This window comes from Calonectris borealis, chromosome 2, assembly GCF_964195595.1.
Source record: "Calonectris borealis chromosome 2, bCalBor7.hap1.2, whole genome shotgun sequence".
Taxonomy (NCBI): domain Eukaryota; kingdom Metazoa; phylum Chordata; class Aves; order Procellariiformes; family Procellariidae; genus Calonectris; species Calonectris borealis.
Window position 1 is genome coordinate 10,555,596 of NC_134313.1, and position 19,189 is coordinate 10,574,784.

Here is a 19,189-nt window from a genome sequence, read left to right on the forward strand (position 1 = left end):
CACCCACTCCCGTGCAAGTTAGTGGTGCTCACGGTGAGCTGATTTGCTGTGCCCGTTCCATACAGTGTAAGCATCGGCTGCACTTAGTTTCAAGGTTAATCATGTTACTTTTAAAAATAATTTTATAAATATTTTTGTAAGTATTTTATGGAGGAATACAATTTTTCACTTAAAAGATACACGCAGCAGCAGTAACAGGTACCACGTCAAAAAAATCGACAGGGAGGATGGTTCCACGGCTTCCAAACATGCCACAAGATGAGCTAAGTGTTTATGAAGCCAAAATGATACTGGGAAGGCATGAAAATACAAACTGGCAGCCGCAGAATCAGCCTTCTACTGCTCAGGAAGCACAGGGCACGCAGGCATTAAGATTGCAGTATTCTTACATAGCCAACTGGCTCGTGAGGAAGGCACCTCCTTTGACACCTGGCAATAGACTGGTAATCATCAAGCCCTGCCAAGATTTTGTTATGTGGCTTCAGGTACTTGAATCTTCAAACCATTCATTACCCAAACAAAGCAAAGGACCAGCAGTATCTTGCAGTCCTTCCCTTCAGCATGTGCTACATATCTACATTATCTCATGATGTTCTGGAAAATAGTATTGAGAAAACAATGGGATAAAATGTCCTTTCTACAAGAAGTGTGTGGAAGAAGCTTGTTTCTCCTCACATTACCACAAACTTTATATTACTTCTCAGTTAACAATTAATTAGGCACTATTGTAAAAAGTCATGGCTCATAAACACTGGGTTATCAGTTTGGATGAGACCCTAGTTATGTTTCATAGCCAATAGCTAAACAAAGGGAGATTCCAAAACCACCTGTGTGATCTGGCCTTGTTTCTCTCTGAGAACAGCAGATGCCTAAATAGCACATGCAGCCAAGGATGGGGTGAGTGGGAATGGTAACTGAATTCAAATAAAAGAAAGTTGATATAGCTCATATCGCATATTGCAGCAGTAAGTAGTAAAAGCTAACAGGCAACCTCATAACGCCACAAGTCTGAACATGTTAGATATTGCAGTTCCTTCCATATTTCTTAATTACTTGCCATTGTCTCAATAATGCACGAGAAAGAACAGCTGCAAATAGACTGTCCATTGTGCATTAAGTAAGAATGAAGGAATTTCTCTTCAGAGCTGTTCATCATAATGAGAGGTGCTAATTCCCATTTTCTAGAGTGGCATCTACAACAATTACATCTATTCTGAACATTGTCAGTTTTTCAGTAGAAAACAATACCATTTTTATCTACTTCCCTTAAAGTAACAAAAGCTTACGTGCTCTGGAAAGGCTAAAACCACTGCTCTGAACAGCCCTTTTCTCATCCTATTAAGTTCAGTGCTTAAGACAATAAAGCCTCTATGATATTAATTATAAATGTTGTTAAAGCCAAGCTTGACAGTTCTGGCAAAATGATTCTTAAAAATCAAGATGCAAAGTGTGGAGCAGTTTCTCTCAAGTCTACCAAGTTAAACATTTCTGGGGTATGTCCACTCCAGTCTTACAGAACTGTCTTGGGAATAGCCATAAACAACTTGTTACACAATCCAAAGACTTCCTCCCGCAAGATACATGTAGATTCACCCATCTGAAAGTATGTGTAGAGGAGGAAGAACAAAACCTGAACTGTCATTCAAGAGGGGCTTTTCATCCCTCGGCAAAGCCAACCCTGATAAAGATGTTGAGAAACAAAGGAACATCCCAGGGCAGTGGAGCAACATTTCATCATTTGCTGTGTACCATCTAAGGGGAGTTGGTGCAGGGAGCTTATGCAGACAGCAGACCCTGCAGGGGTGATGCCCTCACATGATCTGCAGGGAAACCTTGGGGAGTTTGACCTTCCTCTTGGAAACCTCCTGCAGGCCCCAGACTGCTTGTTGGTGTTTTGTGCTTGTTTGTATTTTGTTTTCTTTGATCAGCACCAGTGGAAAGGTCTCCAGTTCAGTTTTTATTCACAAGACTGAGACCTTGTGCACTGGTTAATTGACTCTTCTCAAAAATTGTTCCAAAGGTTGTTATTTACTCATCAAGGACATGTCCCACTTTTCCATGAATGTGCCTAGCTGTATTTGTGCAGTTGTAAGCACTGCTGATACTCCCTGATTTCAGTATGAGGCACACAAAGGATCGGTGCACACAGACCACAGAGAAGTTGTTCAACAAAGAATGACTATTGCAGATGCATAAAACAAAAAGTGGGCATTAGAGAAAGTATCAGTGTTACAGTCTTGGGACTTTAAACAGACATATGTGACTCATGAAGTCAATTTGCTTTATCACTGCAGGATTTATTTCACTGTTCCTAAATTTTCCTGAAGGAATAGATTGGGTAGGAGTCAGCTTAGACACCTCCTAAACTAGGTGACTACATGCTCTTTACACCTCTGAGCTCCCGCTAGAGTTAGCTGAGATCTAGTCAGTACAGACAATGGAGCCCAGAGAAACCTGTAGTGTCACCAAAGTAGTCATTTACACCTGATCTGTTGAGTATCTCTCCAGATTCACTGGATAAAATGGAAGCTTAGGCATACCTACCTTCTAGTCACCAAGAGACCTGAATTCTACCATCAGTTTGTTACATTTAGTGATTTCTACTGGTCTTTTTTCTTTTACTTGGTTGTTCTTTGGGTTAAAGGTTCTTTTTTCATTTATTTACTCTAAACGCTGACTGCTCCATCTTAAAGACTAGGGCTGATTCATGTCATGAATAGTTAATAGGAGAATAGGTCACCAGCTCTTTTATAACATCCTTTTGTTGCTATCTTCTTTCTTCTATGTCTTTTCTCTTGAACAAATATATCTCTGTTCCTTTTCAAACCACTTACCACTACTGCTGCTCACCTTTGAATTGTCTCCACTTAGCCAATTGCTCAACTAGCAAGCTTTCAACAAAGCTGGATAATGCAGTTTCCCTCACCCTGGAGTTCATGACACTTCTTTATTAGGCCTTTCTCTGAAAAAGAGAAGATTTTTTTTTCTCATGTCTTTCCCTCCCTCTCTGAAAATGCCTTCCAGGAGAGACTGACTAGAAATATGAGGACTCTATAATCATGTAAATAGTAAGGTACAGAAGACTATAAAAAAATTGCAATTTTCTTCTCTGTGATTTGCTACTGCTCTTTTGCACGTGACCTCCACACATTTGCACTGTTCTGTGCCACGGTATCTAAATCTGTGAAAGGGGAATAATAATATTTAACTAGTTTAAAGGGGAGTTATGTGGCAAGGATCTTTATAAGAAGGGGACGCTGACCTGACACTCATTCTTGGGTAATCGAAAACCTTTTTTAACTGCTGGATTGAAGCGAAGTGATGTGAAAGGCCTGTCAAGAGGGGCACATCCTGGTCCACAGAACAGTAGCATCAGCTGTAGGAAAAGAAAGGATGGACATGATCTACACTAGAGCCTGTCTCTCAGTGCTCAATATCTGGAAGGGGCCTGGTTCAGCATCCACCCCCCCTGTCAATCTGGCGTGGTGTAAGAGCAGTTTGGAACAGCAAAGGACGGTTGGAGCTCATAGAGGGAAAAATTTTCTGTCCTTTGACTGTTTCGGCACTAGGTGAATGCAAACACACTTACACGTTATTTTTCTTGTCATAGTTCCTCCATAGCATGACATACGTAATACAGAATAGTGACATGAGCTGCATATGTGCTTTCAGTTGTGATCCTGACAAAAGCTCTTCACATGCTACGGTATTAATAGAGGAGGACTGCAGCAGAGGCACACTAATTAACCTCTGTTTTTATGGATCATTGCCAGATCTTATGTGCAGCCAAGAACATTTAACTTACCTTAATGAGTAGCATGAAGGTTAAGATATCAAATGTGCCGGGCACATTTTCCTTGGCTTAGTGAACATGTGCCAAGTGAACTATGTTTTATTTTAAACAAACATGCTAAAGCCATTGCTTGATACCTTCTTAGGTGAATGCAAACAAGGAATGTAAGCTTTTCCTGTTGTGAAAAAAATACATTCTCCATTTTAGCCATATGTCTATGAAGAAATGGCCTTTTTTATGTTCTCTTATCATAGATTTCATAAGCAGTTCAATAATAACCAGGATTTCTGTTTGCTTGCTTTCTTTTATCTTATTTTCTTTTTGCATTTGTATTCCTATTTGTCTTCCTACAAGGATAAGGTAGGAAATAACATATTTCTTTTTACAGTAAAAAGATTTTGTGCTATTGTGAAAGTATCTTCACAGGAACTCATCGAACACTTTAATCATATGGCTCCCTGAAAGACTGATCTGATTTATTCAGAGGGTGGATTTATTATCTGGTCATATTGAGCAATGTATCTTAATAGTGAAAGAATAAGAGAATTTATAGCTAAGTGCCTTCTGTTATAGGAAGCTGAAGGACACAAAATATCAAAAATATTTCTGGTTCCTGGAATATCAATCAGCAGCTGTTCCCCAACACGCCATCTTAAGATGCCATGGGACATTTGCTTGAGAGTGAAACTACCTTAGGGCTAGACATTCCTGTGAAAACCTGGTTTTGCAGGAGTGTAAAGGACCTCCTGAGGGAATGGGTTTCTTCTTGCTATCACAAGCACCACATCAGAAGAAGCGTAGAGGATAGCAGAATTCCCATGTGGGAAGGGTGGAAAAAAATCAAGACAATGCAGATGTGCTAAAATTAGTACAACCTGTATGGGGAAACAGAAGGTCTGATCTGGGCTTTTTACCAGAATAAAGGATGAGGTCACTGCACGATAGCTCACTGCTCTATATCAGCTATCACTGCCTCACACCATTTTTTTTCTCTCCCTTCTGAAGGCAGCCCTTGGTTTAGTAAACCTTTGTAGAACAGGTGGATTAAAGATTGGTAGAGTCTCAATTCTCTCATCTTCTGTGTTAGCATGTTATGCAGGCAGGAGGCCAGGAGCAAGCTGCCATCTCAGGGTGGAGCGTTACCCACCTCCACTCCAGCAGAAGCTATTAGCAGTATGTGCTTTGTCTTCTCAAGTAAACGTACAGTTCACCTCAGCTGGGGCTGCCATCTAGACAAATGAAGGTGTTTATCCACAACAAGTTTTCATCGTAGCTGAGGATTGTTTACTAACTACTGACTAAGACTGTTCAGAATGGGAATCCTTCATGGTCTTCACTGTAAACGTTGTAAGTTAGAAACGATATTGCCTCCTACGAATGCTGGGGAGGGGTTCCTTCATTTTTTCAGATGTTTCATCTATGGCTACATTTCATCCACAACATCTAATCCTGCTGGCATCAGAAACAGCATTTTCATGATTGTTTTACCTTTCTCTCTCATTCTACCTATCATCCCTCTTTGCTTTGGCTTGTTCTCTCTGAATAGCTTTGTCCCCTCAGGAAGGCGCATACCCCCACAGCCTGGATAATATTAGTTCATGTTATATCTTCTTAATATCAAGTTGCCTCACAACAACCTCAACATCATTTTCTCTGGCAGAAAACAGAAAGTGTATATAGCATGTTTAATCTTCCACAAGAAAACTGATAGTACAGGGAGGAACTAAGGCCAGGACTCCTGGGTGCTACGCACTTTGGTACTTCTGAAGAGTGGCCCAGTCTTCATCCTTAAATATGGACTCACTGGAGTGTGCTTAAACAACCATGGGGGTAAGCAACTGCAGACAGAAAGAAAGCTAAGCAGTGCCAAGCTAGATGCCAAGATACCATTATGGTGATAGGAGAACCTGAAAGCTCAGAATCAAAACCCTTCGCTTTTGTAAGATTTAGGAGTTCAATGCCAAGAAGCATTGTATTGCCTGTGGAGTCTATTTTCACTTGTATTTACTCTGTGGTACTCAGTAGGGATGGTGCTCTCCTTACAGCTGGTACGAGAATTAACCATATTATTCTAAACCAACCTAAAATTGCTTTTTAACCTCATATTTCTCCTGAGTGTGACCAAAATAGACCTTTAGGAGACCAAAACTCTTCTGATGTCTGAGAGGTGAGGTACAAAAAGAAGAAAAGACTGCTCCTAATGTAAGGAATAAGTAAGAAATAAGCATAGAAAATGCAAATGCTGTATAAGTTAGGGTCTTCAGCCCAAGTTAAAGCAATAGGAATCAAAGAAAATGGCCATTACCAAGTAGTGATGGCAAGAATGAATTTTTCACTTGACTGGCTAGAACAGGACACAAAGCAAGACCAGGCTGGCTTAACTGACCAAAAAAAAATCAGAAATTAATGTTAAGATTTGAATCAAGCCTGCCTAGAAATGGTCATAAACAAAACATATCTATTTACCATGTGATAACTTAGCTTCATACTGGTAATTAGATTTTATAAGATGGGTCTGTCCTGAACCAAGGCTCCTCTGAAATTGAGCTTCTGTCCTACTTTGCAGCTCCTTCTCAGTTAAGAACTTCTTGACAATAGTGGTAATGAAACATTTGTTTCCTTACAGTTTAAAAGCTTGAGTAAGACTTAGCCCTAAAGAGCTGCAATCTATTAGAATTTCTGAACATCTTAAAACTTACAAGTCTATTTCCAGGACTCATGCTTTTTCTCATGAAATATTTATATGACATTATTTTGAATTGCTTATTTTATTCTATATTCATATTTTCAGTAAAGAGATTTTGAAACTTTTGGACATTTTCTTTTCTGAAACTGATTTCTTGATACTTTTTGCTCCCACTTCATGTCTAGGTTCAACACTGATCTCAATTCCCAAACTTGCAAAAGGCCTTTCTTAAAGTGTGATGGATGGGGTGGAGTGGGATGGAGAAAGGTTTTATGGAAATAGCTGCCTTTCCTAAGTATGAAAGGGAAGAGTTGATCTGGAAACCACCTCCACCCCCCCATTTGGCTTGGTACTATATAAGTGCTTTCTCCACAGTAGTATCACTAAACTTTAAAATACAAGAAGAGATTCACACTGCACTCTATTTCCTCTGTGGGCATTCCCTGGGAGGACTTTCTTCGTTGGTGTCTTCCACCTCTTTACATTCTCCATATGTGCCTGATTTGGAAGTTCACATCAGGTTCTACCTAGATCTATTCTATTCCGCAAAATGTCATCTGAAATTTGGCGATAAGTAGCTTACAGAACTGACATTCTTTTCTTTAGTTCAATAAGATTTCGCTTTTTGCAATCCTGTAAAGCAAAAAATGGTTAATAATTTGGAGCCAGTTCAGTGAAAAACTGCTAGCTTTACCTCAGAGTGATTTGAAGTGATCTATTCCAATACTGGACAAATCTGGTTAATCTAGAAAAGAAAGACTGAGGGCAAGAGGACACAATAACAGTATTTCAGTACAGAAAGATTGTTACAGAGAAGAAGGCAATCAATGATTATCCATATCCACTTTGAAAGGATAAAAAGAAAGCTTAATTTGCAGAGAAACACATTTGGGTGGGATACTTGCAAAATCTGCCAAAGCTGTCAAACTGATGAGTCACTGAAACAGGGACATTGTAAAATCTCTCAGGGGATGATCTAGGGCTTTTACGAAAGAATTCAATATTCTTTCAAGGGGTTGCCTGGCCCTGCTTAAATGTGGTTAGTCGTTATATTATGACAGGGCCTGGGAAACAGCACTTTTGTGTATACGTATATACATATATTATACATATATACATATATTATACACTAATACAATACATATATGTACACTAATATGCACTGATGTACTGTATATACACACTAGTAATAAACTAATGTACACTGATACTCTACTAATATACATTAATAATATACATTGTTAATAAATATGTGCATATATATAATTATGTCACTTCAACTTGTCTCAAATGTTTACTCTTCCTGAGTGTTCCTGAGACACAGACAAAGCTCATTAGAAGTGCTGAATATGTTCTCCAGTCTTCCTAGTAGAGAGGGCCAGTTTGAATGGCTTTATTTAAATTAATTTGCATTCTTCCTTACCTAAATCAGTCAGTCAAGAGACATGCTACCCCTGAGTCCTGGATGCACAATCTGCAAATGCCAGCTCAGGGAGCTCATGCACCTTCCTCCAGAGGCAGAGCACATGACTGGACCTATTGCACATGAACAGAAGAGTCAACCCTTCTCAGAACTGTATAACACATCTGCATGTGGAAAGAGCTAAGGGACTCAAAGTACAAGTATAATTAAAGAATTGATTTTCACAATTGTGGTCTAGCACCAGACACGTGTGTGTGTGCGTGTGTGTGTGCTTACACAGTAGACTTACGTCGCCAGTTCTCTGTGTAATCCAGCAGCTTCTTGCCTAGTCATCTGTATAGATGAGATAACAGACTGGTTGGACACAATGGACTAACTTGAAACCACCCTGAAAGCAGGAGATTGGCTGAACCTTCACAATTAAACATTGACAGACTCTTACAGGATCTGGGAAGTTTGGGCAGGTCTAGAAATTCACAGATGTAACTCCTGCTTTGTCTAGTCCCATTTACATGTTTAAGTGTATTAATTAATACTCTGGGTGGAGTGTCCCATCCAGGACCTTTTCTAGGTGATTCCTGCTACTGAAGTGATTAAATTGTGCATAGATAAGACATTTGTAAATACCTAATAGAAACTGTCCATGCAGAAATGGTCTATGGAACTAGTCTTTTGTAGGTAATTTAGATACTTAAGAAATGCTTAGTATGTGGTTAAAATATACCAATAGTGATGAATTATGCAGGGCTGGGGTTGTCACACGGGATCATGGGCCATCCAGGTTATAAGAACTGAGCAGAACAGTCATGAGAGGAATCTCTGCTGACCTAGCTGAAGACACTGACATGAGGACCCTTGCAATGGAGACTCCCTCCACCACCAGCAACCAACTGTCTGTTCTGGGAGATTTGAGACTGTATGCGAGCACCACCCTATGCAAACATCCCAATAAATTAGTTTCTTCTTTCTTGACAGGCCCTCTGCCATGTATGTCCATACAACGAATGAGTGAAAGCCTATATGCTCCCTTAGGGCCTAAAAGATGTCCAGGAGCAGACTGTCATCTGCAGAAAAACCCATTCTCCCCACTCCCACATGCCTTTGGGTGTAGGAGAAGGCTATATATTCCATGAACTATTCCAGTAGCTTCTGTTGTACAGTCCTTACTGTATGATGTGAACAGATGTGAATCCATTATGGGAGAGGGAGGTCGTACAAGGCCTTTGGGAAAAAGAACGATCAGCTCTGGGTCAGCAGAACAGCTCAGCCCACCATCTGTCCTGGGGGGATCTTCAAAAAAGAGGTGAAGTGGGCCACAAGCCAAATGAGTCATCCTGGAAACCTGCTTCACTGGCACATATCAATGCTTATTTCTGAGATTATATAGAGAGTTTTCAAGGAACTTTGAAACTCAGTCCCATTTGTCAAAATGATGTAAGCACTTCCTTGACACAGACTGTTGACAAGACTCTGAGATTCCCAAGTCTAAAACTTAGTTGCTGTTAACTATTGTAACCCTGTTAACATACAGACTAATCTATGGCTAAATCTTTCCCATAAAACATTTCTTAGGTGTGCATTAGTTTATATTATCCCTGTCTTTAATCCCTGAGAATACAACTAAGCTTTGTCTAAATGCTGTCCTTTTCACTAAATGAAGAAGAGTCAGGTTCCTCTGCATATTTTTTGCTTTATTTATTCTCCAACTTTATTATTAATTGTACAGTTTATGAATGTTAAACACAGTCTGTAAGTTCTGATAAATAAGCAACAATAAAAATCTGATCCTACTTGATGCTGAGGACTTTCAAATTCCTCTGACCTGTATGTGTTAATCAAGCTACCACTGCCTGAAATGCAGTGCTTGATATGTTCGTAAGTGATGTTTAGTGAGAAGCTTGTAATGGAGGTAATAAGTAGTATGGATCTTTAAATAATCAACAAGTAAGCTTAAAACATTAGAGGGAAGAATGTCCAGGAAGGGGAAAGAAGGGTCCATATTCTGCGCTCAGGCTGGCAATGTGAATTATCACAAATGGTCTGAGCTAGAATTTTTAGAGGGGAGGGTCACATCTTAAATTGCCGCTTATCCAGCTCTTTACATAGGGCAGAGCTCAATCAGTTTCCTGTGAAGTACTGACACTGACACTTTGGTTTCCTCTTTGTTTTAGGAACGGCTGGTGCTCTCTGTCTTACCACGGTTTGTAGTTCTGGAAATGATAAACGATATGACCAACGTAGAAGATGAACATTTGCAACACCAGTTTCATAAGATCTACATTCATCGTTATGAGAATGTCAGGTGGGTGTAGGAACCTCTCTTTAAAGTTTAAGGTCTCAGATGCTGCTAAGTCTCTTGTTTGAGAGTTTCCCTTTTGTCGCTGTATTCATTCATGAATTAGAAAATTAGTGTACCCTTGTTTAATCCCTGAACAGATAAGCACTTTGGTGCCTTCTTTTACTCATCAAGATGGCTGGATGCCTTTGCCATGGCAAGACCCGTTTGAACTGAACACTGGGCCTGGACCATATGTGGGTTTTTTCACTTTAATTAAGTGGTCGGGGTTGCACAGAAAGGGGAGCCCTGCCTGCATGTGAACACATATTCTGCCACAACCTTCTGGTTGACCCCATATGCTGAGAAATGAGATAGAGACTTGTAAGATGCTCTCAAAGATGTAGACATGTCATATAGTGAGGAGATGATAGTTATCCTATGAGCTGCCACTCAAGGTAATAAGTCCTAATTGTACATTTACACCAGAATGATCAGTTTCCACTCCATGATGTTACAGAATGTCTGATTTTATTGTGGTTCCCGACCATCAGAATATTTAGCTAAGCCAATAACATTTTCCATAAGTTTGTCCCAAACCACAAGGGCAAACGATTGAGTGGCCATCACTGAAGGAAGTGAAAAATAAGCATCCTTGGATATGATGGGAGATGGTTTGCTGGGAAAGCATGTACTTTGCCTTTCAATGAAACCCAAATATAACTTTGTCTGGACAAGTTCAACAAACATAATTTGAACTTCTGCAAAAGAGTAAATTGATTATCTGCTGCTTCTGTGGCCTTGCAGTAGCTCAGACATATTATTTTATTAAATCTGGTGGAAAGTATCAAGGACCCTTACAAAAGATTTGAATTGTACTAAATTAAAATGTCTTCCATTACCCTTTTTCATTCTCACATGTTGCTGTGGAAGAATCAATGTAGGGAGAAGGTGGCCCTCCTGTTTGAATGGAAAAGAGTTGTAGTCAGGGGTGAAAAGTCGAAACAAAATTTATGCTTGAAAGAAATTTAAAATTAAGTTTCTGTGTGCTTTAGAGCACAGATACTGGTTGGTTCGTATGCATGCTGCCAGGGACCAGATCTTTTCAAAACTGTGTTTCACCTTATTTTTTCCTAAATGTTGAGCACTGAACACTACCTAAACCAATGCTATATGAATCCCTAAAATTAGTATCTAGTTAGAGTTTTTTGTTGTTTTGATAATGAAAACTGTAGAAATTAGTTGTCTGAAAATCTTATTTTTATCAATTTAGGCTATTATTAATATTCATTCCTCTTCGGGTAGTTTGGTACTTTACCTTTTAATTTTGTTTTTTCTCACTGGTAAAAATCTTGCCCAGTTTGTTAGCCTCTTACTTAATCCTCACCCAAACATCTACCAGCCCGTACATTTGAAGATGAGCTTAATTATCATTAGTCATATTTTACTGTCCACCTGACCATTACTATAGTTATTATTGGTTACATTAGTGATTCTCAGACACTGTCAAATCATGATCTTGTTCAACACAAATGAAAGATCTTCAGCTACTCAGATTGTAACACCAATTATCAGTTGACTTTGAAGTGCTGATGAGGTTCATTTGCGTTATTTCCAGTCTGGGCCAGCATAATATGTGTCTTATTGAACATTACTACTTTTTAAAGTAGACAATACTTTCCTTTCTTCAGCTGCTAAGTACTGAGCTATTACATGCTTTGGTCTGGGTGATAGCTTGCACACCACAGACTTTGTGTGTGTGTGTGGGTGCGTGTGCGTGTGTCTGTGTGTGTTTCTCTATATTCACATGCGCTCATTGTAGACATAACGAACAGCCAAAGTTGCATGGCTAGATAATTCACTGGCTGCTGAAATATAGGTTAGAGCTCTGCTTGCAACTCGTTGACTAAGATCCTACCATAACATCAGGCACCCAATTTGATGCACCTAAACTGAAAGTATGATCACACCGGGCTCCCTGTGAAGTCAATGGAAAGGACAAGGACTCATACAAATAAAGATTCATACCTAAAATAGAGGGTACTATACTTCTAACTCAGGTACTTCTGTCAAGTCCCTAAAATTAGATGCAATAAATCTGGCCCGAACCTGATATATATCAAGACTGTCATGAGTCTGTCTGTTGCCTTAGAATTTGAGTCTTGTATGGCACATAGATAAGTAAAGCCTGAAAATCACACTAAAATTGAAATCGCTGGAGTCAAACCCACTGTAAAAAACAGTTATATATAAACCCACCCTCAAAGAACACTGTCAGATACTAACACACAGCTGGGTGCCAAGTCTAACTGATATATAGTCCTCTGTATTAAGGGTGCACTATGCCTCAGTCTTCTCACTGATAAATGGGAACAACTGTGCTTATTAAGGCTTAACTATATCTTCCTGAACGATTTGAAAATCCAAAATTGCATAACACACATTCTTGGCAAAACTCTTTCTCATACTTGGTAGTATTTTTTTAGTCCCTTCAATATTTATAGTCTGTACTCCAGAATCTCCAAAAGTCTAGAGCAAAGGTAGCATGACTTTAAAATGATCCTTCACTAGTAAATTACTAGATGGTAACTTAGGACATTCAGTTACCAAAGGAAATAGACTGCAATATTAATATCTTTTCTTTTTTTAGTATTCTTTTTGCAGATGTTAAAGGATTCACCAACCTCTCCACAACTCTGTCAGCGCAGGAGTTGGTCCGAATGCTGAATGAACTCTTTGCCAGATTTGATCGACTAGCACATGTGAGTTAAACACAGTTTATAAAAGGATATGAAATCAATGCTGTATTTAGGAGCTTTGGGAAATACCCTCTGATCACTTTGAACAATATTGATTCAGATTTTCCCCATTGGAATTTTATACAGCCATTAACATTGGAAGACACTGACAAGTTTTATCAAAAGCAATGAGTTCTGACAGCAAGTGAAAGCTCAGATAGTCATCAGAACTTTGTGCTTCTGTAGTGCTAGACCAAGAATGATATGAAAGCAGATCACCTACCACGGTTTCTAAGGAAGTTTTATAGTTCTGGTCCTTGCTGGAAAATGAATTTTTTAAAGACCATAGCTTTGTTTTGACTTTTCTTCTAAGAACCGAGGAAGGTTAAAAGACCTATTCATTTAAAGGTCATATAATCAGCCACCACAGTCATTGCAATGGTTAGTTACTATCAGGTTTTACAATCTTTAGGTTGTATTCTGTCCAACTCAACAATGAAATTAATTAAACACAGTAGAGGAATTTATTACTTTAGGCAAATTAGTTGTTACTTATTTAGTACTGATTAGAAAAAAAGCAAAGCACAGAAATAGAAGCAGAATACATGCTCAATTTTGCTAGGCTTGCATTTTCTTTTCTTTTTTATGTTTCTTTGGTGAAAGTTTCATTTCATGTGACTATCTTTAGGTGTCAACATCTGAGCTGGCTAATAAGGCTGCTAGTGTAGGCAATGATGTACGTTTAATGGAGTTTAGTTTACAATTTATCCAACCAAATGCAGGCACCTACTATGGGAAACCAGGAATTACATTCTGAATATCATTGACCATGCTCTCTATTTACTGTAAAGGGAGCCTAGAGTGACTTGGTCTGACGTACACATCTACATCCCTCAGTGATTTTTATACCTTTCTGGTTCAGGTATGGGTATGGGTATGGGTATTTGTTCACGTATTGCACAAGCATCAGTAAGACCCTTGGAGTCATCTCTTAGCTTGCAAATTAAAGTCAAGAAAGGCAAGACTTCCGTAATTATTCAAAGCTCTTTTGAGTCAGCTATTTTTATCTCAAATAGCAATGTGTTTTCTCATGTACAGAGTGATGCCATGACCCATTGCCTGGACACTGGCAAATTGGTAAATGTAATCTACAATATTCGTCTTGCAAATAAAAAAATCTCATCAACTCTGATCTACATTAAAAACCAAGCAGGGTGGAAAATTTACCTCAGTCCTGTCTTTTAGAAAGCTTGTAGGAGTAATGCCTGCTTTTGTGTGGCTTGACAAAAATAGCTACCCTAACTGAAGAAACATATTTTAAACCAAATTAAATGTATGTATGTCACAGAAGTATTTTAGGAAGAACACGTACACAATATGATTTATTGCCTTGCTTTACATTTCAATTTTCCCTAGCATTCTTGGTAGAATAGATTCTTCTTTCATGATCATTAACCATATTTTCTAATGATTCCATTCCAATGAACTATATTTAACCAATAGAGATTTTGTGTAGAAGAACTAGATGCAATAAAGGAGTTAAGAACAAGGAAGGCATTTACATCTAAAAGTGTAATCCAGAGAATCCTCTCTCACTTGCCACTTAACCCTGAAGACACTTCCCTGCTTGCTTTTAATAATTTATAGGAACTGAACATTTTGCTTCTTTAAATGCCCAGAGGTTTCCCCCTTCTTTGTGGTTTGTCATACATCTCCTACTTCAACCTTCTAGAAATCTTTCTGTTGCAGTCCTAAACTCATAAATCTTTATGGAGAACACTGAATGTGCCCACATAGGAGTGAGTATCACAAAAATGTAGGTGAGTTTATTTTAAAGAAACAGTAATAAATATACCAGTTTCCCTAACATAGCCAAGAATTTCTTACCCAGAAATTTGCAGAGTTTGGGATGAAGGAACTTCTCTGTCTGCGAAACTTCATCATCAGGACAGTCACCTCTCAAATGAATGTCCCAATCACTAAATTCAAGACTCTAGGCTGCTTCATGCATTTTCTTTCCTAGTCTGTGAATTTTCTTTTCTCTTCTACACATCATTGACTAGACTAACCCAGTTGTCTAGATCAATCCTCTGAAAGGTGGAAGACACAGAGAAGAATCACTGCAGAAATTGAACAGATTTGACTATAAAGATTAGAGTGATCTAACCATGACTAATTAAAATTTATTAAAAAGAAAGGCATTTTGATTGTGTTCCTTGTTTGTGGCTTCTGAGACCTGGATGTCATGATACCTGCCTGATGTCCTGACAATAGAGAAGCCCAACAGCCCTAGAGGGAAACAGAAGCTCTACATGGCTTTTGCTGTTTCTGTCCAACCCAAGGAGATGAACTCTCCCTCTGCACTTTACAGGAAACCAAGACTCCTCACTCAGGGTTCTGGACTCTTATGGAAGGGCCAGCTGCCTAAAATATAAGGGCCTAAATCTTGTATTGAATTTAACCTTTGCCTTTGGAAAATTTTGGAAGTGGACACTGACTGGTCCACGACCCAGATTTTAAGGACTTGTGATTTACATAGATCTGTCAACCTACCCAACAGATATTGTATGACGTTTTCACACCTGGCAAAGGTGTATCTTTTGGAAAAATGCCCAGTCTTCATCTGAAGGTCCCATGAGATGGAGAAATACTTGTGTATCTTGGGAATTTATTCCAGTGCCCTAACACTCTCACTGTTAATTCAGTATGGCTTGTTTCTCATTTGATTTTTTCTGACTTTGAATTACATCCATTGATACTTGCTATGACCTATTTTTCCTAGACGAAAGAACCATCTTGTAGCCACTGATTTTCTCCAGGAATACACTGGTGTGCTTTAATCAAGCCACTTTTCATGTTCCCTTTTGTCAAAAGAAACAGACCAAGCTCATTGTGAGGCTTTTTCTCTGTAAGATTTATTCCTTCAAATAATTTTTGGGACTAGGTTTCTGGACCACTTCCAATTTTTTAGAATCTTTTTTAAGGCATAGGTACTAGCACTGAAAGCAGTGTTCCTGGACTAATCTCCACTGTTGTGGTGGAGGCAAATCATCACCAGTCTTCCTATTCTCTCTTTCCTTGATCACTGTCCAAAGATCACGTTTCTGAACAGTGATGACACTATTGTACTGAAACATATTATTTAGATTTTTTACGATCTTGCTGTCTTGTTATGACCACCATGCCTGCATGGTAATTGATCATTCTACCAGTCTTATTCCTTCTGCAGATGTTATTAGCAATGGTTTCATACCTGCCTGTAAATCCTTGACAGGCCTTTTGGAAAGTGGTCCTTTCAAGACCTCCCTAGAAGGATCTTCCACTAATGAGGATTACACATTCACATCTAGATTTCAGATCTATCACTTAACTGGTCCTTAATCAGCTTAACTAGAGTTACTATAACTCTTTAAAATCGACATTATTACTCAAACTCTTGGGTTTTGCTAAGAATTATCATCAAAGCAAAGAGGTCAATTGCAGAAAGCTTGAGGCAGTTTCTTTAGATTTTAAGGAAAATCCTTATAAATCCTTATTTACTTCTAAATAAAAGTAGTATTATATAATCCCATGTAAAGGATTGTTTGATCTGCTCTATCGTCTTATATAAATCATATAATATTAAAGAAGACACTGTTTCGGTTTACTGAAGAATGTAATTCAGCTTAGTTTTTTGTTTCTCTTATTCAGCCTTCCTTTTTCTTGTGCAATGCAGAAGCAATGAGAGCTCTGAGATTTTTTTTAATCTTCAGTCAGTTACATCAAGTATCAAGTCATATGTTGATGCATATAATTAATAACAACAAATTTCGTAATATTTGTATCGTTACCACATAATATTATGTTATTACAGCTACTTTCCCTTTCTAATCACTCTATGATATTTGTAAAAGATTTATAGGTATTAAAGAGAAAAGTGACAGTTAGAAAGAAAGAAAAATAAGTTGGCATAAAACAGAACTGGAGAAAATATTTCCCTATACATCCATCTACTGAAAAGCCTAAACAGAAACTTAATTAATATTAATATTTTCCTTAGACAGAAAGTTTGAGGTGAGAAGGGAAATAAGATGACATTTGGTAAGATACTTAAGCCTAAAAATGGTCCTGCTTTGATGGAGCATTTGTTTTTCCTCTGCCTTCTCTGCAATGCTAGATGTCAGGTGATACTATGATTTAAATTGTTTGTTATATTTCTAAATGTGTGTAGATTCAGTTTCAGATATGACAAAGAAGAAAGAGTAAAACCCTAAAGAGAGGAGCAGACATCTGTAAGCTTTGTCACAACAGCAGCTGAGATGTAGTCCAATATCACTGAGACCTAAAGATAAAATCAAGCCACAGCATTTTAGTTTAGGCACGTACAAAAAGACAAACACACAGACAGTCTTAGATTTGAGTTTGGACTCATCCTTAATATGAAGCATTGATGTTGAAACAGAAATCTTCTCCTGAAAGATCAAAATCCATGGATTTCATGTAAGAATAAAATGACTGGCCTGTAAGACACTTAATCTCTTTACAGTCTCATCAGCTCTTATATGATAAACCAGGATAACAGTGCTTCTTACTCAGAGGAGCTGTAAATGCTGAATGGAAAATTCACACTTTAATATGAGCCTTTTTTCTCTTTATGTCACTAGCCTGGTGTTAGCAGGAGAGTTATTTATGTAACGTGAATAACAGGTTGCTTATTAAAGAACTGATAATTTTTTTTTTCTAAGAGAGGTGGCCTTTTTCTGTAACCTTGGTTAAATTCTCTCTTGGGAGATTGCAGACAACCTGCCAAAAATTCCTCCAACAGTGTATTACCAGTCTTACTTGTGACTAGCGTTTCCAGGGGTGGAAACCAGCCTAACTAGCAGGCTCCACAGGAATGCATCATCGCATAGCCCCAGCACAATACCTGCACCAGCTGGGATCAAAGCGGGAGGAGTGGAGGATGTTAAAGACTCTTTTGTCTCCTCAATAAAGACACTCCTGTTGCAGTGCTTTACTGTTCCCAGCCACATTTAACCTCTGAGCTGGCAGTGCTTTGTTCTTTTGTGAAATGATCTTCAAGCACATAACCCGCAGGACTCCAGAGACTCTCTAAAAAAACCTGTCTGTTTAAACATATATGCCAGTAAATAAAGGTGTGAATTTCTTCATGCGTATATGTATTAAGAAGCAGAGTTAACTGGATTATGAGTGTACATATGTGATATTTAGTTAATTATAAGGACATTGTATGAATTTATAGTAATGGGAGGGCGTGAATGCTCTTTTTCCAGTGCTTAATTCTACGGTGTTTTCCCTCCTCACCAGTGTCAATAATTAATTGTCTAATACTCATGAATAAACAACACTATTAAATGATGTTCTTAGTAAAGTTATAGTATTTCAGATGCTAAAGAACCCAGTAAATCATCAAAAGACCTGAACAGTCAAATAAAACCCCAGTCCACAAAACACTTTTAGAAGTGATAGTCTACAGGCATTTTATGAAAAAAGTCAGATGAAAATGACAGATTAAATAAAATTTCAGTTTCAAAATTTCTCAGTGATTTAGAAACTAAGAGTTAAGTAAATCCAAACGTAAAAAAAAAACCACCTCACTTTTTTTGACTAAATTGGGATTTGAGTGAGATTTAGGCTTCACAAGTGTATTCTTGAGAAATGTCCACCTCACCCTTTATGTATCTGCAGTCCTAGAAATTCCTAAGGGGCAGAATTTCCATGCAGAATTTCTCCTACCTTCCTAACAGGAAAGAAACACACCTTGAATCTTTCTAACAGGGATTTCTGTGCCTTAAAACACTTATGGCGTAATCTACTAATTAACACTAGCTGGCAAGGATGGTTGCTCACCAGACACAACAGCCACAGGTGTTTTTCTTCCACAGTATGGCAAGGGGCAGAAGTTTTGATATAATATATTAGAGAACTCATGCAGAAACGTGCCTCAGTTCCTTCTGCAGCATGAGAGACCCCAAACCCATATTTTCTGTCAGCCTGGAAAAGTCCTAACCACCCCACTATAGGTTATTCTGAAAAAAGAAAGAATTCCTTACATGATCTGTTAAACTATGTAAAAAGTATTTAATATAGGGCTATATTTAAGTATTCCCTGGTCCAGGCAGAGTGTGAAAGATTGACATATTTTTCCCTTTATGTGTACAAAAAATACAAATAGTCCTTGCAACTGTGACCCAAACCTGGTCCTCCTTTCTGCCTGCATCACAGGACTCGAGACCTTCCCTCCATCTGGCTCTGTCAACGTCCCAGCTCTGTT

At 38.4% G+C, this 19,189-nt stretch overlaps 1 protein-coding gene across 1 annotated transcript in view; it reads left to right on the forward strand.

Moving 5' to 3' along the window:
* ADCY8 (adenylate cyclase 8) overlaps window positions 1–19,189 on the forward strand; it is a 132,060-nt gene that overhangs the window by 40,284 nt on the left and 72,587 nt on the right. Inside the window, 2 exon segments of the mRNA XM_075141155.1 lie at window positions 10,074–10,204; window positions 12,828–12,939. Of these exon segments, the coding sequence (XP_074997256.1) occupies window positions 10,074–10,204; window positions 12,828–12,939 (243 nt within the window).